The sequence below is a fragment of the Peromyscus californicus genome, unplaced genomic scaffold, assembly GCF_007827085.1.
Source record: "Peromyscus californicus insignis strain IS unplaced genomic scaffold, ASM782708v3 Scaffold_8__1_contigs__length_139910024, whole genome shotgun sequence".
NCBI classification, from domain to species: domain Eukaryota; kingdom Metazoa; phylum Chordata; class Mammalia; order Rodentia; family Cricetidae; genus Peromyscus; species Peromyscus californicus.
Genome location: NW_026294606.1, coordinates 123527207 through 123551602, shown reverse-complemented (window position 1 = coordinate 123551602; position 24396 = coordinate 123527207). Strand labels below are relative to the sequence as shown.

General features: G+C 44.5%; 1 protein-coding gene across 1 annotated transcript; it reads left to right on the top strand.

Annotated features, from left to right (window-relative positions):
• Positions 1-5089: 5089 nt before the first annotated feature.
• On the top strand, positions 5090-22786 carry Cnep1r1 (CTD nuclear envelope phosphatase 1 regulatory subunit 1). Its single transcript, XM_052728310.1, has 6 exons — positions 5090-5200; positions 6062-6133; positions 11767-11840; positions 16588-16697; positions 17213-17267; positions 21458-22786. The coding sequence occupies exons 1-6, from the start codon at positions 5176-5178 to the stop codon at positions 21497-21499; spliced, it is 378 nt and encodes a 125-aa protein (XP_052584270.1). The 5' UTR covers positions 5090-5175; the 3' UTR covers positions 21500-22786.
• The last annotated feature ends 1610 nt before the right edge of the window (positions 22787-24396 follow it).

The following is a 24396-nucleotide window of genomic DNA, read 5'->3' as shown; positions in this document are numbered from 1 at the left end:
ACCCTCGCCTGTACTCCTGTGAGTACCCTCACCTGTACTCCTGTGAGTACCCTCATCTATACTCCTGTGAGTACCCTCCTCTGTACTCCTGTGTGAGTACCCTCATCTATACTCCTGTGCGTACCCTCGCCTGTACTCCTGTGAGTACCCTCACCTGTACTCCTGTGAGTACCCTCATCTATACTCCTGTGAGTACCCTCGCCTGTACTCCTGTGAGTACCCTCACCTGTACTCCTGTGAGTACCCTCATCTATACTCCTGTGAGTACCCTCATCTGTACTCCTGTGAGTACCCTCATGTATACTCCTGTGAGTACCCTCGCCTGTACTCCTGTGAGTACCCTCACCTGTGCTCCTGTGAGTACCCTCGCCTGTACTCCTGTGAGTACCCTCACCTGTACTCCTGTGAGTACCCTCATCCATACTCCTGTGAGTACCCTCATCTATACTCCTGTGAGTACCCTCACCTGTACTCCTGTGAGTACCCTCACCTGTGCTCCTGTGAGTACCCTCATCTATACTCCTGTGAGTACCCTCACCCGTGCTCCTGTGAGTACCCTCATCTATACTCCTGTGAGTACCCTCGCCTGTACTCCTGTGAGTACCCTCGCCTGTACTCCTGTGAGTACCCTCACCTGTACTCCTGTGAGTACCCTCACCTGTGCTCCTGTGAGTACCCTCACCTGTACTCCTGTGAGTACCCTCATCTATACTCCTGTGAGTACCCTCATCTATACTCCTGTGAGTACCCTCACCTGTACTCCTGTGAGTACCCTCGCCTGTACTCCTGTGAGTACCCTCACCCGTGCTCCTGTGAGTACCCTCACCTGTACTCCTGTGAGTACCCTCATCTATACTCCTGTGAGTACCCTCACCCGTGCTCCTGTGAGTACCCTCACCTGTACTCCTGTGAGTACCCTCACCTGTACTCCCTGTGAGTACCCTCACCTATACTCCTGTGAGTACCCTCACCTGTACTCCTGTGAGTACCCTCACCTATACTCCTGTGAGTACCCTCACCTGTACTCCTGTGAGTACCCTCGCCTGTGCTCCTGTGAGTACCCTCGCCTGTACTCCTGGTGAGTACCCTCACCTGTGCTCCTGTGAGTACCCTCACCCGTGCTCCTGTGAGTACCCTCGCCTGTACTCCTGTGAGTACCCTCATCTATACTCCTGTGAGTACCCTCCACCTGTGCTCCTGTGAGTACCCTCACCCGTGCTCCTGTGAGTACCCGTCACCCGTGCTCCTGTGAGTACCCTCATCTATACTCCTGTGAGTACCCTCACCTATACTCCTGTGAGTACCCTCACCCGTGCTCCTGTGAGTACCCTCACCTGTACTCCTGTGAGTACCCTCACCCGTGCTCCTGTGAGTACCCTCACCTGTACTCCTGTGAGTACCCTCATCTGTACTCCTGTGAGTACCCTCATCTATACTCCTGTGAGTACCCTCATCTATACACCTGTGAGTACCCTCATCTATAACTCCTGTGAGTACCCTCATCTATACTCCTGTGAGTACCCTCACCCGTGCTCCTGTGAGTACCCTCGCCTGTACTCCTGTGAGTACCCTCATCTATACTCCTGTGAGTACCCTCACCCGTGCTCCTGTGAGTACCCTCACCTGTACTCCTGTGAGTACCCTCACCTGTACTCCTGTGAGTACCCTCACCTGTACTCCTGTGAGTACCCTCACCTGTACTCCTGTGAGTACCCTCACCCGTGCTCCTGTGAGTACCCTCACCTGTGCTCCTGTGAGTACCCTCATCTATACTCCTGTGAGTACCCTCACCTGTACTCCTGTGAGTACCCTCACCTGTGCTCCTGTGAGTACCCTCATCTATACTCCTGTGAGTACCCTCACCTGTGCTCCTGTGAGTACCCTCACCTATACTCCTGTGAGTACCCTCACCTGTGCTCCTGTGAGTACCCTCACCTGTACTCCTGTGAGTACCCTCACCTGCACTCCTGTGAGTACCCTCACCTGTGCTCCTGTGAGTACCCTCACCTGTACTCCTGTGAGTACCCTCACCTGCACTCCTGTGAGTACCCTCATCTATACTCCTGTGAGTACCCTCACCTGTGCTCCTGTGAGTACCCTCATCTATACTCCTGTGAGTACCCTCATCTGTACTCCTGTGAGTACCCTCACCTGTGCTCCTGTGAGTACCCTCATCTGTACTCCTGTGAGTACCCTCACCTGCACTCCTGTGAGTACCCTCATCTATACTCCTGTGAGTACCCTCACCTGTGCTCCTGTGAGTACCCTCACCTGTACTCCTGTGAGTACCCTCATCTGTACTCCTGTGAGTACCCTCGCCTGTACTCCTGTGAGTACCCTCACCTGTGCTCCTGTGAGTACCCTCACCTGTACTCCTGTGAGTACCCTCACCTGTACTCCTGTGAGTACCCTCATCTATACTCCTGTGAGTACCCTCACCTGTGCTCCTGTGAGTACCCTCACCTGTACTCCTGTGAGTACCCTCACCCGTGCTCCTGTGAGTACCCTCACCTGTGCTCCTGTGATTACCCTCATCTATACTCCTGTGAGTACCCTCACCTGTACTCCTGTGAGTACCCTCACCCGTGCTCCTGTGAGTACCCTCACCCGTGCTCCTGTGAGTACCCTCATCTATACTCCTGTGAGTACCCTCGCCTGTACTCCTGTGAGTACCCTCACCTGTGCTCCTGTGAGTACCCTCATCTATACTCCTGTGAGTACCCTCACCTGTGCTCCTGTGAGTACCCTCACCTGTGCTCTTGTGAGTACCCTCACCTGTGCTCCTGTGAGTACCCTCGCCTGTACTCCTGTGAGTACCCTCATCTGTACTCCTATAAGCAACTCCAATGAGCTCACTGGCTCACCGAGTTGGACTCTCGCGTTATCCTTGCTTTCCTCTTTCGCCAGCTCCTTATCTGGGGTAGAGTGGACATTTGTTCTCGCTTCCCCAGGAAGAGTGCCACCCAACATAAATCGCCATTCTCTAAGCACTGCTGTGTATCAAAACGAAGTGTGATGAATTCGACTCGGAGACACAGAAATGGACCATTGAAGAAGTCTAAGAAGTTCGAGGACACCAGCATTTATCTCTGCAACTAACCACAAGATCGATTTCACAGCTGCCTCATGCCCCAGTCCATGCCTTCTTTGTCATGGTTAATGGTTACCCTTGCATTCTGAACTAATAGGCTGGAGAGATGGCTCAGGCGCTAGAGCACTCACAACTTTTGCAGAGGACCCAAGTTCATCCCAGCATCCACGCAGCAGCTTATAACTCCTGTAAGTTCAGGTCCAGGGGATCCGATGCCCTCTTGGGCTCCTTTGGCATCCACACACATGTGACATAAAGACATAATCATGCAAATAGATTTGAAAATGCTCTTTAGAAAACTGTGATGGCTATTTATACGGGTTAAAGCCTCTGGATAGTCTTCTAGAGAACTCAGGTTTGATTCCCAGCACCCACACCGCAGCAGCTCACAACTCGCTGTGGCTCCAGCCCCAGGCCATTTGACGCCCTCTCTGGCCCCTGCTGGCACCAGGCACACAAGTGGCCCATGACATACATGCAGGGAAAACACCCATACACATAAAATAAAATACAAATTTGAAAATTGTGAGCCAAAATAAACCCTTCCTTCCGAAGGGGGTGGGGAGAAAGACAGGAAGAAGAGGGTAGGTGGAACTAGAGTTTACACTCAGGCTATGGTCATTAACCCAAGATTTTCACAAACATATTTTTACTTTTCTCACTTGTAGAATTGACCTCTGAACAGCTGCCTTGATAACTCATACAGTTTCAATTTTTTTTTTCTTCCTGGATCCCTCAGTTAGGTATGACTGCTTTCCATTTTGATGAGAACATACTATAGGCATGTGCACAGGTAAACACACACACACACACACACACACACACACACACACACACACACACACACACACCCCTGAAGCAAAAGCCTGTGAAACAGCACTTCCTGCTCATTTCCAGTGATGCAGCTTTTTGTTAGGTTGGTTGGTTGGTCTCACTGTGCAGCCTTGGTTATCTTGGAGCTCCCTGTGTAGATCTGCCTGGCTCTGCCTCATCTCACAGACATCTTCCCGCCTCTGACTTAGGAGGAAGCTTGAGGTGAGTAAAATACGCAGTATATAATTTTGGAAACAGGGCAGTGCTGCTCCAGACCTGCTCAGCCTTGATCTTTTCTGTCATCTTGGGGCCCTCAGCTCATATGTCCTCGAAATGCCCCTAAAGCCCCTCCCTTCCTTTCCATCAACTTAGTATCTGTTCTTTCTTCCACAGAACCACTCTCATCCGAAATCAATCGCTTGTTTGCATGCTTCCTGCTCCCTGCAGCCTTTCACTGTGAGGACTGCAATCTTATCTACCTTGGTCATAATTGCATCTTGGATAAATACAATGCTTAGTGTGTCATGCAATAAATACTTCTTGAATGAATCAATGACCACCAGGAAATAAACAGGACATTATAATCAAATATCAATTTTGCTAACCCTGTACATATTTTTCTTATAGCTACTGAGGCTTATACTTTGCATTCTTTATTACTTAGGAATGCCGGATAGCATGAGAAGAAAATAAGAGAGAAATCCTTCTTTAAGTAGTTGGGTATCTAAGAAAGAGGTACCATTAATCAAGGAAATCTATTTTTAGGGCTTCTAGTTACTTACCGCTGAACATATTTTAGTTTTTCTTTAGTTTCTTGAGGGCAAGGGCAGCTTGTTGATCTTCCCTTAGCAACCAGAATACTGCCCAGAAGGTAGTGGGCGCTCAAATCACTAGAGACTGAAAGACCTAAGAAAGGAACCCAGTGAACGTGTGAAAACGAAGTACGCTTGGCCAGCTGCAGTTCCTCCCCGAGGCAGGAGGGGGCGCCATGACTATATCGGCCTGGCTGCCTGCTATTCTTGGCCCTTCCCGCTGAACGTCTAACGCTAGGTCCCCGGAGGCGTTTGCTAAAACTAGCCAATAGAAAGCTACTTTAGTTAAGAGGTCTGACTAAAATACCCAATAAACTCAGCGTTTCTAGAAAATGGGCGGTGTGAAGGGGAGGGGCTGAGGGGAGCGGTTAGAGGTGGGAGTTGGCGCTGCCGGCCGGGCGGGGACGGAGGGCTGCGATGCCGACCGGGCCGCTGCGGTGACCGGAGCTGCCGCCCGACATGAACTCGCTGGAACAGGCGGAAGGTAGAGTGTGTCGCCCGCCCGGTCCCGAGGCAGATGGGGCCGCGAGGGCAGCGTGACAGGGACACGGGGCGCACGGCGGCGGAGGGGTGTCGCGTTTTTCCCGCTCGAACTGGGGGGCCCTTCTCATTGACGAGCGCTTGCGTTGTTGTTCAGTGCGAATTCATTTTCTTTTTGTCTGACAACCCCACGAGACGGAACCCTAGTTTCTTCCTTGGCTTCCGGTAATTGTCGGGGTTTCGAAGTGCACTTGGCCTTCCCAAGTTTTTTAAAAAAACACCACTGTGGAAATAACACCCCACTTCATTCAGCGGTACGCCCTGTCACACAGCACAAGGCGGAGGTGCTCCCTGCTGCTGCCGGGACGATCACCGGTAACCCATTCCGAGGAGGGGAGGGAGTGTCTTTGCACAGCCCGTTATCTGTCTACGGAAGTCCAGTAAGCCATACTCCGTAGCCATCGATTAATGATGAGAGCCAGAGCCTGAATCGGATAATTGCAGTCAAGTAGACCGCATGGGTTTTGATGCTTCAGCAGAAAGTTCTTAGTTCCACAGAATTAGAATTCGGCTGGATTTTGGTCCTTTTATTTGCGACTCCCCCAATTCCAGCTTTTGGCTCTGGCTGGTCTTCCACATACCATTTTTCAGGCTTCTAAAAGTAGACCAACTGGCTTCCAGAAATTGGAATGAAAGAAAAGTGATGTTTTTGTTGTGTCAAACTTAAAACTGTCATCATAAGCCAACAGTGCATGACACATGTGATTTCATGTGTAAGACCTGTAGCCGTTATCGAGCTAAAATTTCATTTTTAATAAGTTCAAACTGGAAAGCGTAGGTAGAGAACTGAACTCTCTTTGCCTAGATCTCAAGGCTTTCGAAAGAAGACTTACTGAGTATATTCATTGCTTGCAACCTGCCACTGGACGCTGGAGAAGTAAGTTGCCAAATGCTTTCTAAGGGAAAATGAAGTGCAGCTGATAATTTTATTCCTAACTACAAATGACTTCTTTTCATTTAATGCTTTCGACTAATAAAGGCTTGTTTTACCAAGTTATAAGATTTCTGTGTTTAGACAACTCTTAAATGTGTTACTTAACACTGTCAACAATGTGTTACAAGTAAGTGCTTACAAAAAGAAAATTATGGGCTGGCAAGATGGCTAGGGTGCATGCAGTAGACTTTAGGCCTTAGTTTCATCCTCAGAAGCCATTTAAATGAGGAAGGAGAGGATGGACTCCACAGAGTTCTCTGACCTCCACATAGGTGCCGTGGTTTTCATGCCTATGCATATCATGCACACTATAAATGATTTTTTAAAGAAAAATTATAACTGGCTACCCTAAAAGGACAGACTATTTTATATGGTTGAATTTTTCCTTTTTTGGGGGGGGGTTATTTATTTATTATGTATATACACACCAGAAGAGGACACCAGATCTCATTATAGATGGTTGTGAGCCACCATGTGGTTGCTGGGAATTGAACTCAGGACCTCTGAAAGAGCAGCCAGTGCTCCTAACTTATGAGCCATCTCTCTAGCTCCCCCCAACCCCTCTCCCCCTTTTCCCCCCTGGTTTTTTGAGATAGAGTTTCTCTGTGCAACAGCCTGTCTGTCCTGGACCTTGCTTTGTAGATCAGGCAGGCCTGCCTTTGCCTCCGAGTGCTGGGATAAAAGGTGTGTGCCACCACCGCCCAGCTGAATTTTTATTTTTCTATGAAAATATATACATATTTTTCAATTTTTAAGTATATCAGTGTTTTGTCTGCATATACATATGTGCATGTCTGGTGCCTGCAGAGTCCAGACGAGGGTACCATATACCCTAGACCTGGAGTCGCTAGTGATTGTAAGCTACTGTGTGGGTGCTGGGACTGAACCCAGGTTCTCTGTGAGAACAGCAAGTGCTCTTAACTGCTGAGCTGTCTGTCCAGCACCACTCCACAAAAAAATCACATTTTTTTCATTTTGTTTTATGTAGATAGATGTTTCTTGGGACTTTTTTTCTTCTTCTTCTTCTTCTTCTTTGAGACAGGGTTTCTCTGTAGCTTTGGAGCCTGTCCTGGAATGTATAGGTATTTTGACTGCATGTATATCTGTGGACTACATGTGTGTGTGTAGTGCCCAGAGGCCAGGAAAAGGGCAACAGATCCTCTAGGACTGGAGTTACAGAGGGTTGTAAGTTGTCATGTGGGTGCTGGGAATTGAAACTAGGACTTCTGAAAGAGCAGCCAGTGTTCTTAACTGCTGAGCCATCTCTCCAGCCCAAGATACATGTTTTTTATTAAATGTTATAACTTTGATTAAAAACATGCATAAAAACTTCAGTAGCCTATGAGTTCCAGATTCAGTGAGATACTGTCTCATAAAAGAAGTCATATATTGACTTCTGCCACCCCCCCCCCCCCGCCCCCGTACATACATACATACATGAACATGTACACAGATACATAAGAGACTCGCCAAGTAAAACACAGTTTGCCTACCAGCTATTGAAATATAATTTTGTTAAGAAAAGTCATAGTTTGGAGCTGGAGAGGTGGCTTGGTGATTCAGAGTGCATACTGACCTTGTAGAGGACACAAATTCAGTTCCCAGCACTTAGGTCAGCCACCTGTAACTCCAGCCCAGGGCATCTGACACCCTCTTTTAGATTCTGCAGACAGGTGTACAAACCCATATGGACACACACACACACATACACACACACACACACACACACACACACACACACACACACACACACAAATACACATAATTTAAAATAATAAATCTTTTTTGAAAAAAGAAAAATCATATTTTGACTTGAGGGGATGACTCAATGGTAGAACATATGTGTAGCATATACAAAGCTCTTGCTTTTTAAAAAAATCATTCAATTATACCTATAAAAGTTAAAACATAAGACTGGAGAGATGGCTCAGCGGAAGATCTGAGTTTGGTTCCCAGCAACCACATGCAGGTCCTGCGTACATATAGTATACATATATACAGAATTATATAGATATTTAAAAAACAAAGGTTATGACATTTTCTTTAGTTTATTTTTAAAAAATATTATATTACATGTATTTATTGTGAGCATGTGTGCATGCATGCAGGTTCACTAACATGCCACAGCCCCTGTTGAGGTCAGAGGACAACTTGTGAGAGACAGTTCTCTCTCCACCATGTGGGTCCTGGGAGTCGAATTCAGGTTATGAGGCTTGATGGCAAGCACTGTTATCAGAGGAGCCATCTTGACCTCCTTTGTTGATTTTGTTTTGTTTTTCAAGACAGGGTTTCTCTATGTAACAATCCTGACTGTCCTAGAACTAACTCACTTTGTAGACCAGGCTGGTCTCGAACTCACAGAGATCTACCTGCCTCTGCCTCCCAAGCGCTGGGATTAAAGGCGTGCGCCACCACTGCCTGGCCTCCTTAGTTGATTTTTGATACAGCATAGTGGTATACTTTGGAGCCTGACCCAGAAAAGACTTTCACCTTACTACTGCCCATTCCTAAGTATTGTGAAGGCTACCAAGTGTGATTTGATGAGTTCTAGTTACCGCTCCAGGAGGGGGCAGAGTGGGAGACGTGGACAAATGAGAAGGCTCTGCTCATCTATATTAAGACAAGCTGTCTTTTCCTCCTCCCTCCACCCCTTGTCTTTTTGGCTGTGCGAGCTCACTGTCCTGCTCAGACTGGCGTCCAGTTACTAGGCTCAAATGACCCTCCTACCTCTGCTTCCCCAGTTGTTGGGACCACAGATGTGTTATTGCCACTCAGCTTTGGACTAGTCGGAGGAAGCGGGACTCTTGAGATTCAGTTTCTGCCTAGAAGTACAATCAAATGTTTTTTGCTGGGACTCAGATCCCGGGCCTTACATTTGCTAGACACGCTCTCTGTGGCTGGACCACATAGACAGCACAAAGACATGAGTTTTTTATTTTTATTTTTTTGTTAAAACGTTTTAGGTTTTTATTATTTTATGTGTATATGAGTATTTCACCTGCATATACATCTGTGTACCACATGTGTGCCTGGTACCCAAGGAAGTAGTGAGCTGCAGTGTGGGTGCTGGGAATTGAACCCAGTCCTTTATATTTTTTGAAGATTTAATTATTATTTTTATCTTAATGTGTATGAGCATTTTGCCTGCCTGTGTGTGTGCACACCATGTGCATGCCTAGTACCCAAGGAGGGCAGAAGAGGGTGCTGGGCCTCCTAGAATTGAGTTAAGGACAGTTGTGAGCCACCATGTACTGAGAACTGAACTCCACTCTTCTACAAGAGCAGTGTATGTGCTTTTATCTACTGAGCCATCCCAGCCCTGGACAGACATATCTTATGTCCAGGCTTGACTCAGGCTGCAGGACCAGAAGAGCACTACTGAAGCCAGGCTCAGGACTTTTTAAAAAAAATTATTTATTTTTATTTTATGTACATTGGTGTTTTGCCTGCATGTATGTCTGTGTGAGGGTATGGGATCTCCTAGAACTGGAGTTACAGACAGTTATGAGCTGCCATGTAGGTGCTGGGAATTGAACCTGGGTCCTCTGGAAGAGCAGTCAGTGCTCTTAACCACGGAGTCATCTCTCCAGCCCCAGGATTTATTTTTTTTTTATGATTTATTTTTTTTTTTTTTTTTTTTTTTTTTTTTTTTTTTTTTTTGGTTTTTCGAGACAGGGTTTCTCTGTGTAGCTTTGCGCCTCTCCTGGATCTCACTCTGTGGACCAGGCTGGCCTCGAACTCACAGAGATCCGCCTGGCTCTGCCTCCCGAGTGCTGGGATTAAAGGCGTGCGCCACCACCGCCCGGCTATGATTTATTTTTTTATTATGTATGCAGTGTTCTGCCTGCATGTATGCCTGCACACCAGAAGAGGGCACCGAATCTCATTATAGATGGTTGCAAGCCACCATGTGTTTGCTGGGAATTGAACTCAGGACTTCTGGAAGATCTCTTAACCTCTGAGACATCTCTCTAGCCCCATAGGGGTCAGGACTTTTAAATGATTTTTAGTAGTTGTCTTTATGAAGCTATAACCATATTCCATAAGTTTTGATTGGTTAGATTCATAAGTAGTGATTTTCTTGTTCTTGTTTATGAAGAAATTGCTCCCAAACCTTTGCTGGAAAACCTTTTAAAATGTCATATGGTGAACACACTGTACTTTCCATCTACTTTATCCAAGTGCCATCAGCTTGGTTAATGTCCCGATCAAATAAAAACATATATATGAAATATATGAAATCCTTTCTAATATTGGGTTTTACGTCTTTGGTTTTTTTCAAGACAGGGTTTCTGTGTGTAGTTTTGGTGCCTGTCCTGGATTTCGCTCTGTAGATCAGGCTGGCCTTGAACTCACAGAGATCCACCTGGCTCTGCCTCCTGAGTGCTGGGATCAAAGGCATGAGCCACCACCACCCGGCCGGTTTTACGTCATTTTTTATAAAAGTACCAGTGTAATAAATTTCTTTCTGGAAATACAGAATAAGGAATTGAGTTTAATTTGTTCTTAGCTCAGAAAATATTTTGATTCTATTACTAAATACCTAAAATGATTTTTTTTATTACCTCTGTCACTAGGAATTCCAGATGATTAGGATTTTATTATGTTTCTGTTTTCTGAAATTTGGTTTTCCCATTTGTAAATTTATCCAATGTGACTGGAATGAAAGGGCTGTCTTCATTTCCAGAACATTAGCTAAGTCATGGTACCCTTTCATTCCTTTTTTTGTTATTAATACCATCTGTTCTTCAATTTATACTCTATTTAGATTTTAAGAAGGGGAGGGTGTCTAGCAAGTGGCTCAGCAGGTGAAGGTGATTGTCGCCAAGCCTGATGACTTGAATTCAGTGCCCAGGAGCCATCTGGTGTAGGGAGAGAACCAGCTCCCCATAGGTATCTCTGACCTCCACATGTGCACCATGGCGCACACACATATGCATACATACGTACACAAAGTTAAACAAATGTAAAATTAAAAAACAAAAAAGCTTAGTGGGAAAAACGAAACCCTTTCCAGGTTCTTCTAGCCCTAAAAATTTCTTTTAAGTCCCTTTTAAAAACCAGTACTGATTGGTCTGCTCCCTAGTGACTTCAGTGACTCCAACAGCGACCTTTGTTTAACTCAGCAGCAGTAGTCACTGCAGAGCCCCAAGTTAGAACTCACAGGGCTGCAGTGTGGCTCAGAAAGGAGCCTTTGTTTGTGTGTTTACATTAGAAAATGGGGTTTTCTTTTTCCAATTTGAGTTTACAGGATCTGCAAAACCACAATGAAAGTTCTATAGCATGGAGTCTTATGTTGAAATTTTGCCATCTGACTTCTTGGATTTAAGTTTTAGACTGCATTCTCATGAATTCTAACCAAGAAAGAGGAAGTTGCTGTCCTCCGTTCCTGGAGTTGAGAATGTTGGAGAGAGTCCCTCAAGATGGCAGGTCTGACTCTTGAGCCTGGTCATTGCTGTGTCTGATCAAGTGTTGCGTCCTTTGGCTGTGGCTGTCAGGCACTGATGGAAGGGGTATCGAGACATGGGGGCTGAGGGGTGTGTTTGCTTGCTAATTTTCTGTCTCTCTTTCACCAGTGCTTCTTATAGTGGTGTCTGTCTGTACAGCTACTGGTGCCTGGAACTGGCTAATAGATCCTGAGACCCAAAAGGTAGAAATTTCATTTTAAAATCTTTAGCAGATTAAATGAGATACTGGATATAGTGATGCTAATTATGAAATACGATGCTAAGCTACCTGTGCCTGCTACTAATGACTTTAATTCTTTTATTAGCAACATGCTCATATTTTCCTTTCGCTTAAGGAAAGCTCTAGCTGGTTGTTGTGGGTTGTTATTTGAGACAGGGTTTCTCTTGTGTAGCCCTGGCTGTCCTGGAACTCAGTCTGTAGACCAGGCTGGTCTCAAACTTGCAGAGATCCACCTTCCCTACCTCTGCCTCCCAAGTGCTGGGATTAAAGGTGTGTGCCACCACTGCCTGGTTAAGTACCAGCTTTTAAAAATTGTAATTCAGTGAATTATCTATTAATACCTTTCTGCATCCCATAAAGCATTTGAGTTGCCAGGGGGGAAAAAGACAAATATAACTGGTTAACAGATTAGACCAGGTGGCCAGAATCAGGAAGGAAACCAAGTCACTGATTTCTAGGCCATGTACTCAGTGAAGCTGACAGAATTGAGTTATAAATTGATCTCTAAGTGACCCGATCCTAGGAGTCACAATTAATTCTGTGTGTTTTCATTGTTATTGAAGAGAACACGTGCCCGCTCCTTGAGTTAGCAAAGCTCTCCTTTCTCTGCATTTGTCCTTCTACGTTTCTTTCCTGGAGTTTAATATTAGAACCCCAAGAGGTCTCCCACTGGGCCTGTGCAGGAGCTTCGCTCTACCACATGCAATATCGGATTTCATAATGTTAGCTCTGGAAGGATTATTTCATGAAAGCTGATCAAATGTTTCTGAAGTTTCCACCTCTTTCTCCTAGTGCCTTACTTTCAAGCTCAATCTTTTTTTATTAGAAAATCTGTAGTCTTGGGTTTTTCTTTATTTTGTTTTTTGTTTGTTTGTTTGTTTCTTTTTTTTTTTTTCCTTCAAGACAGGGTCTCACTTTGCAGTCCTGGCTGTCCCAGAACTTCCTGTATAGACCAAGCAAGCCTCAAACTTACAGAGATCCACCTGCTTCTACCTCTACCTCCCAAGTGTTGAGATTCTAGGTGCACACCACCACACTTGGCTATAAGTTCAGTGTTACAGTTTTCAGAAATCATAAAAATAAAATAGATTCCTCCCTCCCCCCCTCTTCCCCCCCCCCCCCCTCCCCCCCCCCCCCCCCCCCCGAGATATAGCCCTGGCTGTCCTGGAACTCACTGTGTAGACCAAGCTGTCCTGGAACTCTCATTGATCCACCCTCCTCTACCTCCTGAGTGCTGGGATTAAAGGCATGTGCCACCTTAGTAGCCTGGCTTAGACTCTCCCTTTTAAAGTTATAATTAAGTAGATTACATCTGTAGATTTATGTTCTACTTTTTAAATTATACAGAAGGGGAAGCCTATTAATAAGGCTTTTGTCATCAATGTAGTTGGCAATTCAGACAGCCAGGAGGTTGTTAGATGGGAAAGGACAGGGAGCAGGGGAGGTTGGCGTTGAGTTTTGTTAATAGGGGTTTATGGCAGACAGGAAACTCTCCTGTGTGTTCATTTATAAAATCTGATCTAAAGGCTGCACTTGGTACTCATCTGCAGGGGAGGGTGGAAGGAGGCTGGCAAGAAGATTAAAAAAGTTGTATCTTGGGAAATGAGTCTACTTATAATTGAGAAAAATATAAGCTGATTTCAGCTAGTTGAGATCTTAATAAAACGAAGAATTAAATGTAATCGGAAATAGGCCCAAAACTATGTAGTTAATATAATTTTCTAAATTAGGTGAGAAGATAGCTGTTAGCCTTAGGGTTGGCTTTTTTACCTTCAGTATTTAATAACCCCAAACCTGATGAGAGAGAGTTCTACCCAGCAACTGTGTCTGAAGCAGGAGGTACGGATATAAAAGCCAGGGAGAGCCAGGCGGTGGTGGTACACGACTTTAATCCCAGCACTCAGGAGGCAGCTAGGCAGATCTCTGTGAGTTCGAGGCCAGCCTGGTCTACAGAGCAAGATCCAAGACAGGCTTCAAAGCTACACAAAGAAACCCTGTCTTGAAAAACAAAAACAAAAAAAATTCCAGGGAGAGAAAGGGTATTGCAAACTCCTAAAAGAAGGAGGAAGCTGCTGTTTGGATGTCATTGGTTGTTGCCATGGAGGGAGGGAGGCTAATACAACTGACCTAATTAAAATCAAAACAAAACCAGGGGTGGTGGTGCAGTCCTGTAGTCTTGGCATTAAGGGAGACTGAACCAGGAGGTTTGAGTGACTGGTGCCTGGGCTGCATGGTAAGACATTGTTACTAAATAACACCAGAAAAATAACCAACAACTCTTAGAGTATGAAATATGGGGACTGGAGAGATGATTCAGTGGGTAAAGCGTTTGCTGTGTAAGCATGAGCACCTGACGCAGCAGTCCAGTTCTGTAACCCAGTGTGGGGGGAGAACGGGGCGGGGGGTGGGGGGTGGGGGGTGACGGAGAAGGATTCCAGAGCTTGCTGGTCAGTCAGTTCCGCCAATCAGTGAGCTCCAGGTTCAGTGAGAGACCATGTCCTGAAAAGTAAGGTGGATGGTAAGGGAGGAACAAGCGAATGCACACACAGAGTCTGCACACATTTACAAATGAAATACAAAGTCCTGTATGTGCTAACATTGTATAGACACAGAGCCATCTGGTAGGAATCAAGCCTCAGGTTTTCAGCCAGACATGGTAGCGCACACCTTTAATCCCAGCACTTGGGAGGCAGAGGCAGTAGGGTCTCTTGAGTTTGAGGCCAGCCTGGACTACAGAGCAAGTTCTGGGATAGCCAAGGATACATAGAAAATCCTTCCTCCAAAAACAAACAAAAAACCCTCAGATTTCCTTAAATTACATATATATATATATATATATATATATATATATATATATATATACACACACACACACACACACACACACACACAGTGTGTGTGTGTGTGTGTGTGTGTGTGTGTTTGCCACTCTTGGGAGGTCAGAAGACACTTTGGGGGAATTGGCTTTCTTCTTCCACCATGTGGGTCCTGGGGATTGAACTCAGGTTATCAGGCTTGGTGGCAAGTACCTTTACCTATCAACAATCCTGCTGGCCAGTAAACCTCAGAGGTTGTAAAAAGGTAGTTCTTCAGAGGCAGCCATGGTGGCTTATGCCTATGTTGCCCTACTTGGGAGGCTGAAGCACAGGGATGGCTGTGTTCTAGGCTGCCATTGTTACAGTGGAAGTACCAGGTCAGCAGGGGCTCCATAGCAAGGCCCTGTCTCACTAAACAGAAGGAAAAGGAAGTCCTCTGGAGCAGTAGTTTGTCTTTGGCATCACCTGAGCCTTGGTCTTCATTTGGCTGTGTTGACTCATATACCTAGTACATTTCTTTGTCTTGTATGTGTGTTTAGCTCTCTGTCTTAAACCCTGAGAATCTCCTGTGGGGAGAGTGCTGTGCTACTTTTGAGTGTTTCTTCTCTGTTCTTAGCAGTCCGTTTACTTTGTTGTGCTAGACACTCTACATGTTTATCTTTTCACTTCGTTATGTTTCAGTTTCCAAGCCTTCTGCCTTTGTGCCCTCTCTTGTTCCACACGTGGATCCTGGCCTCCTGTTCCCCTACATAGTCTTAGAATTGTGTGTTTTCAACTTCTCTATGGTCTTTTCATTATGCCCAGATCTGAATGAAGCCCCTTTGCGCTCGCGCTCGCTCTCTCTCTCTCTCTCTCTCTCTCTCTCTCTCTCTCTCTTTCTTAGTTCTTTACAGATTCCTACTAACCAGTTTTCCCTGCTTCAGTTTTCCTGTGACCACTGAAGTCTTAGTAGCTTCAAAAACAACTTTTAAAAATTTCATATTTTTCTACTTCATTATTTTTCAAGTAGCTTCAAAACAGCTTTATGTAAAACAATTCAAATAAACTTCATTTATTTCAAGCAAAGTCGATGGAGGAGCTGTACAAACTAAGCTAATAGGGAAGGTGATATATGTGTGGAGTGTGGGGCAGGAGATGAAGATTATTTTGGGACCTGGTTATGAATGACAGAGCTGGCCCAGCTCTCTTAAGGTAGCTTTTAATTTTTCGAGACAGTCTGACTATGCAGCTATTCCAGAACTCCCTATGTAGATCAGGCTGGCCCTGAACTCAGAGATCTACTTGCCTCTACCTCCTGAGTGTTGAAATTAAAGGTGTGTACCACCACCACCACCACCACCACCACCACCACCACCACCACCACCACCCCCAGCCGTGAGGAAGCCTTTTGACAGAGAAGTAATTAAATCAAATTCAATCTGTGTTTTCACCTTTAGTCCCAGCACTCAGAGGCAGAGGCAGGCAGATCTTTGAGTTTGAGGTTAGCCTGGTCTACAGAGTGAGTTCCAGGACAGCCAGGACTAAGCAGAGAAACCCTATGGGTTGGGGTGGGGTGGGGGATGAGAGGGTAGGGGGAGTGAGAGACGGGGAGAGGGGAGAAAGAGACTAAAGGTCTCATCTTCAGTCATTGAACAGAAAGATCAGGGTTTTTGGTGGGGTGGTTTTCTGATTATAGGAATGCATTTGAAATGGTCTAGTGTTTGGCCTGGATGACATACACTCTGTTATCTTGCCATACAAAGAAGATAAAGCCTGTGCTTTATGTTCACGGCACGGCAGTAAAGAGAACTGGAGTGGTTGGAAGTCTTCACACCCTTGTAGTTTAGATGGTAAACATTACACATTTCCGTGTAGGGTCCTAAGATTTTGACATCTCACACTTCTCTTTTACAGGTGTCCTTCTTCACGTCATTATGGAATCATCCATTTTTCACGATTAGCTGTATAACTCTAATAGGCCTATTCTTTGCGGGCATACACAAAAGAGTAGTCGCACCATCAATGTATCCTTTACCAGGAGTTGAATTTTGTTCTCTGAACTAAGCTGAAGAACTTCTCTTATCTAAGTGGCTGTTAGAAGCTGTGTTAATAACATTCCATCCCAGTGACAAAATACCTGGGCAGATTTGTCTTGGCTCCTGATTTGAGAGGTTCCAGTCCAGGACTGACTGAAAACTCCATTGTGTTTTGGCCGTGGTAAGGCAGATGTCATGGCCAGGAGTGTGGGGTAAAACAGCCCCATGGTGGCAGGAAACAGAGTGAAGGGTTCAGTAACAAAATATGCCTTTCAGAGTCACCCCCTCGGTGACCTCCATCCTCTGACTCGGCCCCACCCCCTTAGCAATGAATGTATCAGTGGATTTATCTATTGATGAAGTTTGTCCCTTTGCTACTTTACATGCCAATGGCTGGGGACCAAGCTTTTAACACATGAGCTTTTGGGGGTAACATTTCTTGTTGGAACCATAACAGAAGCTTGCTTCGCATTGGTGATTTTCCTTTGACCACATTGATTCAGCATAGCTGCTCGATGTCGAACTGTATTATCAGAATACAATATGTCTTGTGATGATGTAAGTATTTTTTCATTAGAATATACCCGTAGCCAGGTATGATAGTTGACATCTATAATCTCTGCCCCTGGGAGGCAAGAGGATTACTTCAAGTTCAAGGCCTCTCTGATCTACATAGTGAAACCCTGTTTCAAAATAACAGAAATGCTGAGAGAGTACTGACATGTTTAGTTTTAGGAAAACAGACTTTTGGGTCATGTGGGTCAGGCATGGTGGCATACACCTGTAATCTCCGTACATGGAACTGAGGCAAGAGAATCAAGAGTGTGAAGCCAAGGTTGGGGTGTAGCTCAGTGCTTGTTTAACATGTGTGAAGCCTTGGTTTGATCTCTAACACCACATAAAACCAGGCATGATGGTGGACACCTGTAATCCCAGCACGTGGGAGGTGGAAACAGGAAGATCAGAATTCAAGGCTCTCCTTAGCTATATACAAGTTTGAGGCTAGTCTGTAGATAAAAATGCTGTCCTTAAAACAAAAAAACAAACAAGCAAACAAAAAGAAGCAGTAAAGGAGTTAAGGCCAGCCTGAGCTCCATAGCAATACCTTAGCTGAACAAAACAAGGTTCTACCTGAAACCTTTCAGTCAGGCTTGTTGGCAACAACCTTTAACCCTAGCACTCAGGAGGCCTAGACAAGCCTGCTTTACATAGCAAGTTCCAGACCAGCCAGGGCTGGTCAGGGGTGCCAAACAAATTGGTAGGGTTGACAGTTGAATCTTTTATATTTTTAGTATTTTTTTAAATTTTGAGAGAGGGTTTTGGTTTGTAGCCTAGGCAGGCCTGGAATTTACTATGTCATCCAAGTTGGTCTCAAACCTTCATTTCTCATGCCTTAGCCTCCTGATTGCTGGTGTTACTGGTGTGCACCACCACCATGCCCATCTCATTTTGATCTTTCTTAATGATAGAATCATGATGTACCTTAAAATTCAGTAAAATTTAAAAATACGGTAGTCATTAATGAACCAAAGTGGTGAGAAATGACTTTATAAAATGTTATTTATCTTGTGGTATTCTGTATGGTGTCATTTGTAAAATAAAAATATCTTAACTATAGGTAAACAACCTGTATGTGGGTTTTATGGGTGGGGTTGTCAGTTTGTTTGAGACAGAGTTTCTCTGTGTTGTCCTAGCTGTCCTGGAGCTCACTATGCAGAGCACACCGGTCTTGAACTCACAGAGATCCTCCTGCCTCTGCCTCCTGAGTGCTGGGGTAAAGGCACGCATTACTGTTCCAAGTTTAGTTGTCAGCACCCATGCTACATACGTGCCTGTAACAGCAACTTCAGAGCATCTAACACCCTCTTCTGGGTTTCACAAGCACCTGCACTCACATGTGCACGTTCACACACACATTATTTTCAAAAATAAATCTAAGAGCTTGGCATAGTATGTTCTCCTTTAATTCCAGCACTCAGGAGGCAGAGGCAGGAGGATCTCTGTGAGTTTGAGGCCATTTTGGTATGCATAGTGAGCTCCAAGATTGCCAGAACTACATAGAAAAACCTTGTCTCAAAAAACAAAACAAAATACAAAAGTAAAAACAGTCAGGTATGGTGCGTGCCTTTAATCCCTGGAGGCAGAGGCAGATGGATCTTGTGAGGGCACCATCTACATCCATGCAGGCAAAACATTCATATACATAAAATAAAATGAACCTGATCTTTAAAATTATACCTCATTAAAATAGTGGAAAACTGGTATGAAAGATATGCCAAAAAGCCAGGGATGGCCACACAACTGCCTGTAACTTCAGCACTGTAGTTGGTTGAGACAGGAGCATTGCCAGGGGTGCCAGCTCCAAGTTTAGTGAGAGACCCTGTCTCGGGAGAGGAAAGTGGAGAATGATGCAGCAGAATACCTGCAGTGGTCCTCTGAACTTTGAAGAAGTTTCACATGTGCGTACACACCATGAGTACTTCTACAATAGCAAGAAGTTAGCAAAAACTAAATGACCTCAAGTGAAAAGCAACCAGCATCTAGGTGACATGTCTGATCTGAAGAAAAATATAAATTAAAACTCTAAATTCTCACCAATCAAAGATGATCGTGTCTTGCACTTTGTTGTATATTCTTATTAGCTTCTAGTTAAGGAACATGTTGCCCCAACACAGGAATTTAAGAGCCCCTAATTATTGGCCGTAACCATGTGCAAAGTCCCAGGCTTATTTCCCTACCCAAATTATCGTAGTTGTCTGATTGCATACTGGTTGCATTGTCATTTAACCTATTTGCCATACAGTTGTTTCCCCATCTTTCATGCTGTGTGTGTTCTTTGTTTCCCACTAGCATTAAATGCACTGTGGCAGAAGCTGCTTTGTGTGGCTTATTACTAAATATTTAGCATGTCATGCGGTACCTGGCACCTAAAGAACACTGAACAGATGTATTAGTAATGTAACACATCTGTGGAAACCCTTCAACTTGAGTCTAGTTTGTTCAGTAAACCCGTAGAAGAATTTGGATTTTATGATACGTACTTTATTGTTGCTGTTATAACTTATTTTTTATATACTTGGCTTAACTCTACAAAAACATTTCTTAGAATATTCTGGCCACCAACAGTATGTGAGTATTCATTCCTGACTGTTGGTTTACTTTTTTTAAAAAAGATTTATTTTATTTTTTGGTGTACAGGTATTTTGCTTCCATATGTCTGTACACCATGTTTATACTTGGTGCCTGTGGAGACCATAAGAGGAAGTCCGATCCCCTGGAACTAGAGTTATAGATGTTTGTGAGCCACTATGTACCAGTGTTGGCTGGGGTTTTTGTTTCTTTGCTTGGCCTTTTGAGACAGAGTTTTTCTGTGTAACAGTTCTGGCTGTCCTCAAACTCACTGAGATTCTCAAACCCACTGAGATCCACCTGCTTCTTCCTCCTAAGTGCAAGGATTAAAGGTATGCCCCACCACGCCGGTCAGCCTTGTTGGCTCATAACTGCTGAGCCATCTCTTCAGCCCCTTAGTTTACTTTTTAGCTTAAGGAAATGAAAACTTTATGTGGAAAGAAGCATTTTGTCCAAATATTTTTATGTATTGTAAATATAGTTTAATAAGAAACATAAATCTCAACACTTGGAAGGCAAAGCCAAGTGGATCTCTCTGAGTTCAAGGCCAATCTGGTCTACATAGTGAGTTCCAGGTCAGCTAAGGCTATTATATAGTGAAACCCTGTCTCAAAATTCAGACAACAAAAATACACCAAAGCTATCCTGAAACTCACTCTGTAGACCAGGCTGGCCTCAAACTCAAAGAGATCCTCCTGCCTCTGCCTCCCTGGTTAAAGGTGTGCACCACTACCATTGCCCAAAAGCTCCAATCTCTATCCAGTGTATTTTTTCTTTTTGTTTTTGTTTTTGTTTTTTTTTTTTTTTTTGGTTTTTCGAGACAGGGTTTCTCTGTGTAGCTTTGCGCCTTTCCTGGAACTCACTTGGTAGTCCAGGCTGGCCTCGAACTCACAGAGATCCGCCTGGCTCTGCCTCCCGAGTGCTGGGATTAAAGGCGTGCGCCACCACCGCCCGGCTTATTTTTTCTTTTTAACCACCCTGCCTTTTGGTATTTTCTGTGACATTCCCTGTGTCTTATAGAACATCTCAATTTAAACTAGTCCCATTTCAAGTACTTAGCTGCATACAGTTAATGGCAACCTAACTGGGCTGTGCCACCATAAAACATTAAACAATCAAAAACATCAGGATGGAAGTATGGATATTTCTGGGTTTGGTGGCGTAACCCTTAATCCCAGCACTTGAGCAGCAGCAGGATATCAGAGGACAACTCAGGAATCATTTGTCTCCTTGCACATTGGGTCCTGGGGACTGAACTGAGGTTGTCACCTGCCAGCAAGAGCCTTTACCCACTGAGCCATCTCACTGGCTCCATCAAATACCCTTTAAAAGAAAATTTTTACATTTTATTGGTTGATTGTGTGTGTGTGTATGTGTGTGCACATGGACACCCAAGTATGCATACACCATATGCCACAATGCCAATGGGAAAGAGAAAAACTTGCGAAAGTTCTTTGCTTCTGCCATATTGGTTCTAGGGGCTGAACTCAGGTTATCAAGCTTGGCAGTAAGTGCCTTTACCTGCTAAACCATGGTCCTCAAATGCCCTTTAAAGTTTGTAAGTAACTGCTGGTGTTTTGAATAGAACTGTGAATTGAATTTTTTTTCGTTTTTTACAGACAGGAAAGCTAATTTTGAAACCTAGACCTCACGTTCAATGACAAACTGCAGTATTGTTAGGGAACCTAAACCAGTCTGTCTTCAAATAAGAGATACAGCAGAAGGCCTAAAGGATTCCTGGTGGAGTTGGCCATGTGACGGTTTAGCAACAACTGAGAAGCAGCGTGCACTGTTTGCCTGGAGTATCTCGATGATGACGACGACGGCGGCGGAACTGTCAGTGCTTCAGTACCCTTGATTACCTGTGTTCAGTATTAGTGTCACTTTAGGACTTCAGCTCCTGCGAAGAATGTTGCAGGTGAAGTTTGTGTGTATGTTACTAAGTTAAACTTAGAAACCAAACCTCATTCAGTTTTTATAATGTATTTTTGCAAACTACTGTAAATAGCAAATCAATGCCAATGTTAAACCAAGAGGAAGATGTTTGGACTTTGTTCTCCTGCACCAGTATTTCCGGAACCATCTGCTTGGCATCTCCACAGCTCCTTCACACTGGCTACTACGTGTGCCTTCATTCCCAGCGCCTCTTCCCACTGTGCTGCAGGAAAAGCACCAGACTCCACTCAGACTGAGGAACGCTCATTTCCATTATGTTGAAAATTTATACATGTTTCCACAATTTTTGTTAAGCCCAATACTGGATTCTGGCAACTATTGTTATATTTTCCAGTAAATTGTTTTCATTTAACACTAAATTACTTTTTTAAAAAGAATTTTAAAAAACACCCCCAAAGTCTTCTGAATGTACAAGTTAAATTATGTATTGTCTGGGAATTTGACAGTCCTTATTTTAGGTGACTGGATTTTATGCTGTGGTAGATGTGTTAGACTAGTGCTGTCCTGTGTAGCTGATGGGCTCAGTCCATCGCCAATAACACAGGAACCACACGGCAAACCAGACCCTGCAGTTCTCACTGCTGGAGAGTGTTGATGACATACTGTGTATGTGCAACAGCCACGTGGAGTACAGTAGCCCTCGAAAGGAAACTGTTGGGACTGCTGTAAGTACTTCAAGTACTAGAGGTGCCTTTTACCTGTTTATTAGAAGATTTTGAAAAGGTTAAATTATTTCATGAGCAATATTTTAAATTTCATCTAATATGAAAGTAAATTTGAATAATAGGACAAAAACATTTAGTAAAGCTGCCATTTAACTAACATGTATTCATCTTGACTTTCCTGTGTATAAAATTGTATTCTTTGAATCGCAGCAATAAACCCTCTGCTTCTGAGAACTCTAAGAGGGTATTCTATATGTTCTGCATTGTTTCATTTTCTGTAAATTTTGTAGGTAAATATGTGCATAAAAATAAATACTTTATATATAATTAGGGGTTAGAGTTTTTCTTTGGTTTATTGTGTCTGCACCTGGAAAAAATGTAAACATATTCTATGCATGAGATAACAAGCTAATTCCAAATTAGAAATTTTACTTTTTTTGTTTTACGTGTGTGGGTGAGTGTTCTGCTTTCATGTGTGTCTGTGCACCACTTCATGCCTGGTACCTGTGCAAGTAAGAAAAGGGCTTCAGGTCCAGCGTGTCTGGCGCCCACAGAAACCAAAGAGGACGTCAGGTCCCCTGGGTTACATGCGTCACATGTGGTTGTCAGCCACCATCTAGTTGGTGGGGATTGAATCTGTCCTCTGCAAGAGTGCCGAACCGTCTCTCCAGCCTCAGGATAATTAACCCCTCCCAGATTTTCAAGACAGGGCCCCACTATGCAGCCCTGGCTGTCCTGGAGCTCACTCTGTAGACCAGGCTGGCCTCGAACTCACAGAGATCCACCTGCCTCTGCCTCCTGAGTGCTAAGATTGAAGACTGTGGCACTACTCCCTGGGCCAGGATAATTATTATTTTCTCCCCTCTCCTTCTCCCTTGTCTTCTTTTTCAAGACGGTTTCTCTGTGTAGCCTTGGCTGCTCTGGAACTAGCTCTGTACCAGGTTGGCCTGGAACTCACAGAGATCTGCCTTCCTCTGTCTCCTGAGTGCTATGATTAAAGGTGTGCACCACCACTGGCAACAGTACCTTTGTTAAAGGCAGCTAGAGCTACCGTGCTCTGGAAACCCCCTATCAGGACCAGGGTATAGCTGTTATGTCTAGCTCCCTGGGCAGTGCCTAACATAGCAAACAAGCACTTTTATGTGAGCAGGAAGATTTGCTCATGAATGAGTGACATGGAATTGAATGGACAGCAGACTGTTGGACAGCAAGTATTTCAGAGCCGTCAGCATTTATATAATCACCACACCTGCCTGAGCAAAGTCTGAGAATAAAGTCTGGCTAATCCCAGACTTCACTTGGAAGGCATTCAATATTCAACTTTCCCTTTGAAAGTAATTATCTCTTGAAATAATAAAAATGGCTCTCACTCCTTTGAAATTTCAAAAACTCTGTCTTTGTAAACAGAGAAACCTCTCCTTGATCATACAATCTTAGTGGCGAATCTGGAACCAGAGGACTGCCTAGCTGACTACTGGCATTGAAGTTATTTGATAATTACCTAATCATGTAATGTAGGGCAACATGAGCCAGAGGGCAATAGCAGGTAGGGAGAGCAGATCTCTAGAGACTTCAGCAGATTGCTGCACTGCTAATACAGGCTACCAATGCATCTTCCCTGCAGGGAGCTCCCTGCCTAGTAGGGTCAGCATGCTGATATACCTTTTCTGTATAGACTTTTTGGAAACTGGTGCTGGAACCCAGGGCCTTGCACTTGCTAGGCAATCACTCTAACACCAGTGCTCATCCCCAGCCCCATGTGCACACATTTGCTGACAGTTTTGGATGATTCAGAAAAGTACCAGCACACAAAATATATGGAGGGCCCATGGTAATGTGTCTGCTGGGACAGTAGGGAGAGTGAGGACAATAGATCAGGCCCCATAAATTGGCCATTTTTTAGATATCTCCTATCTCTCCAGAATACATCCCTACCC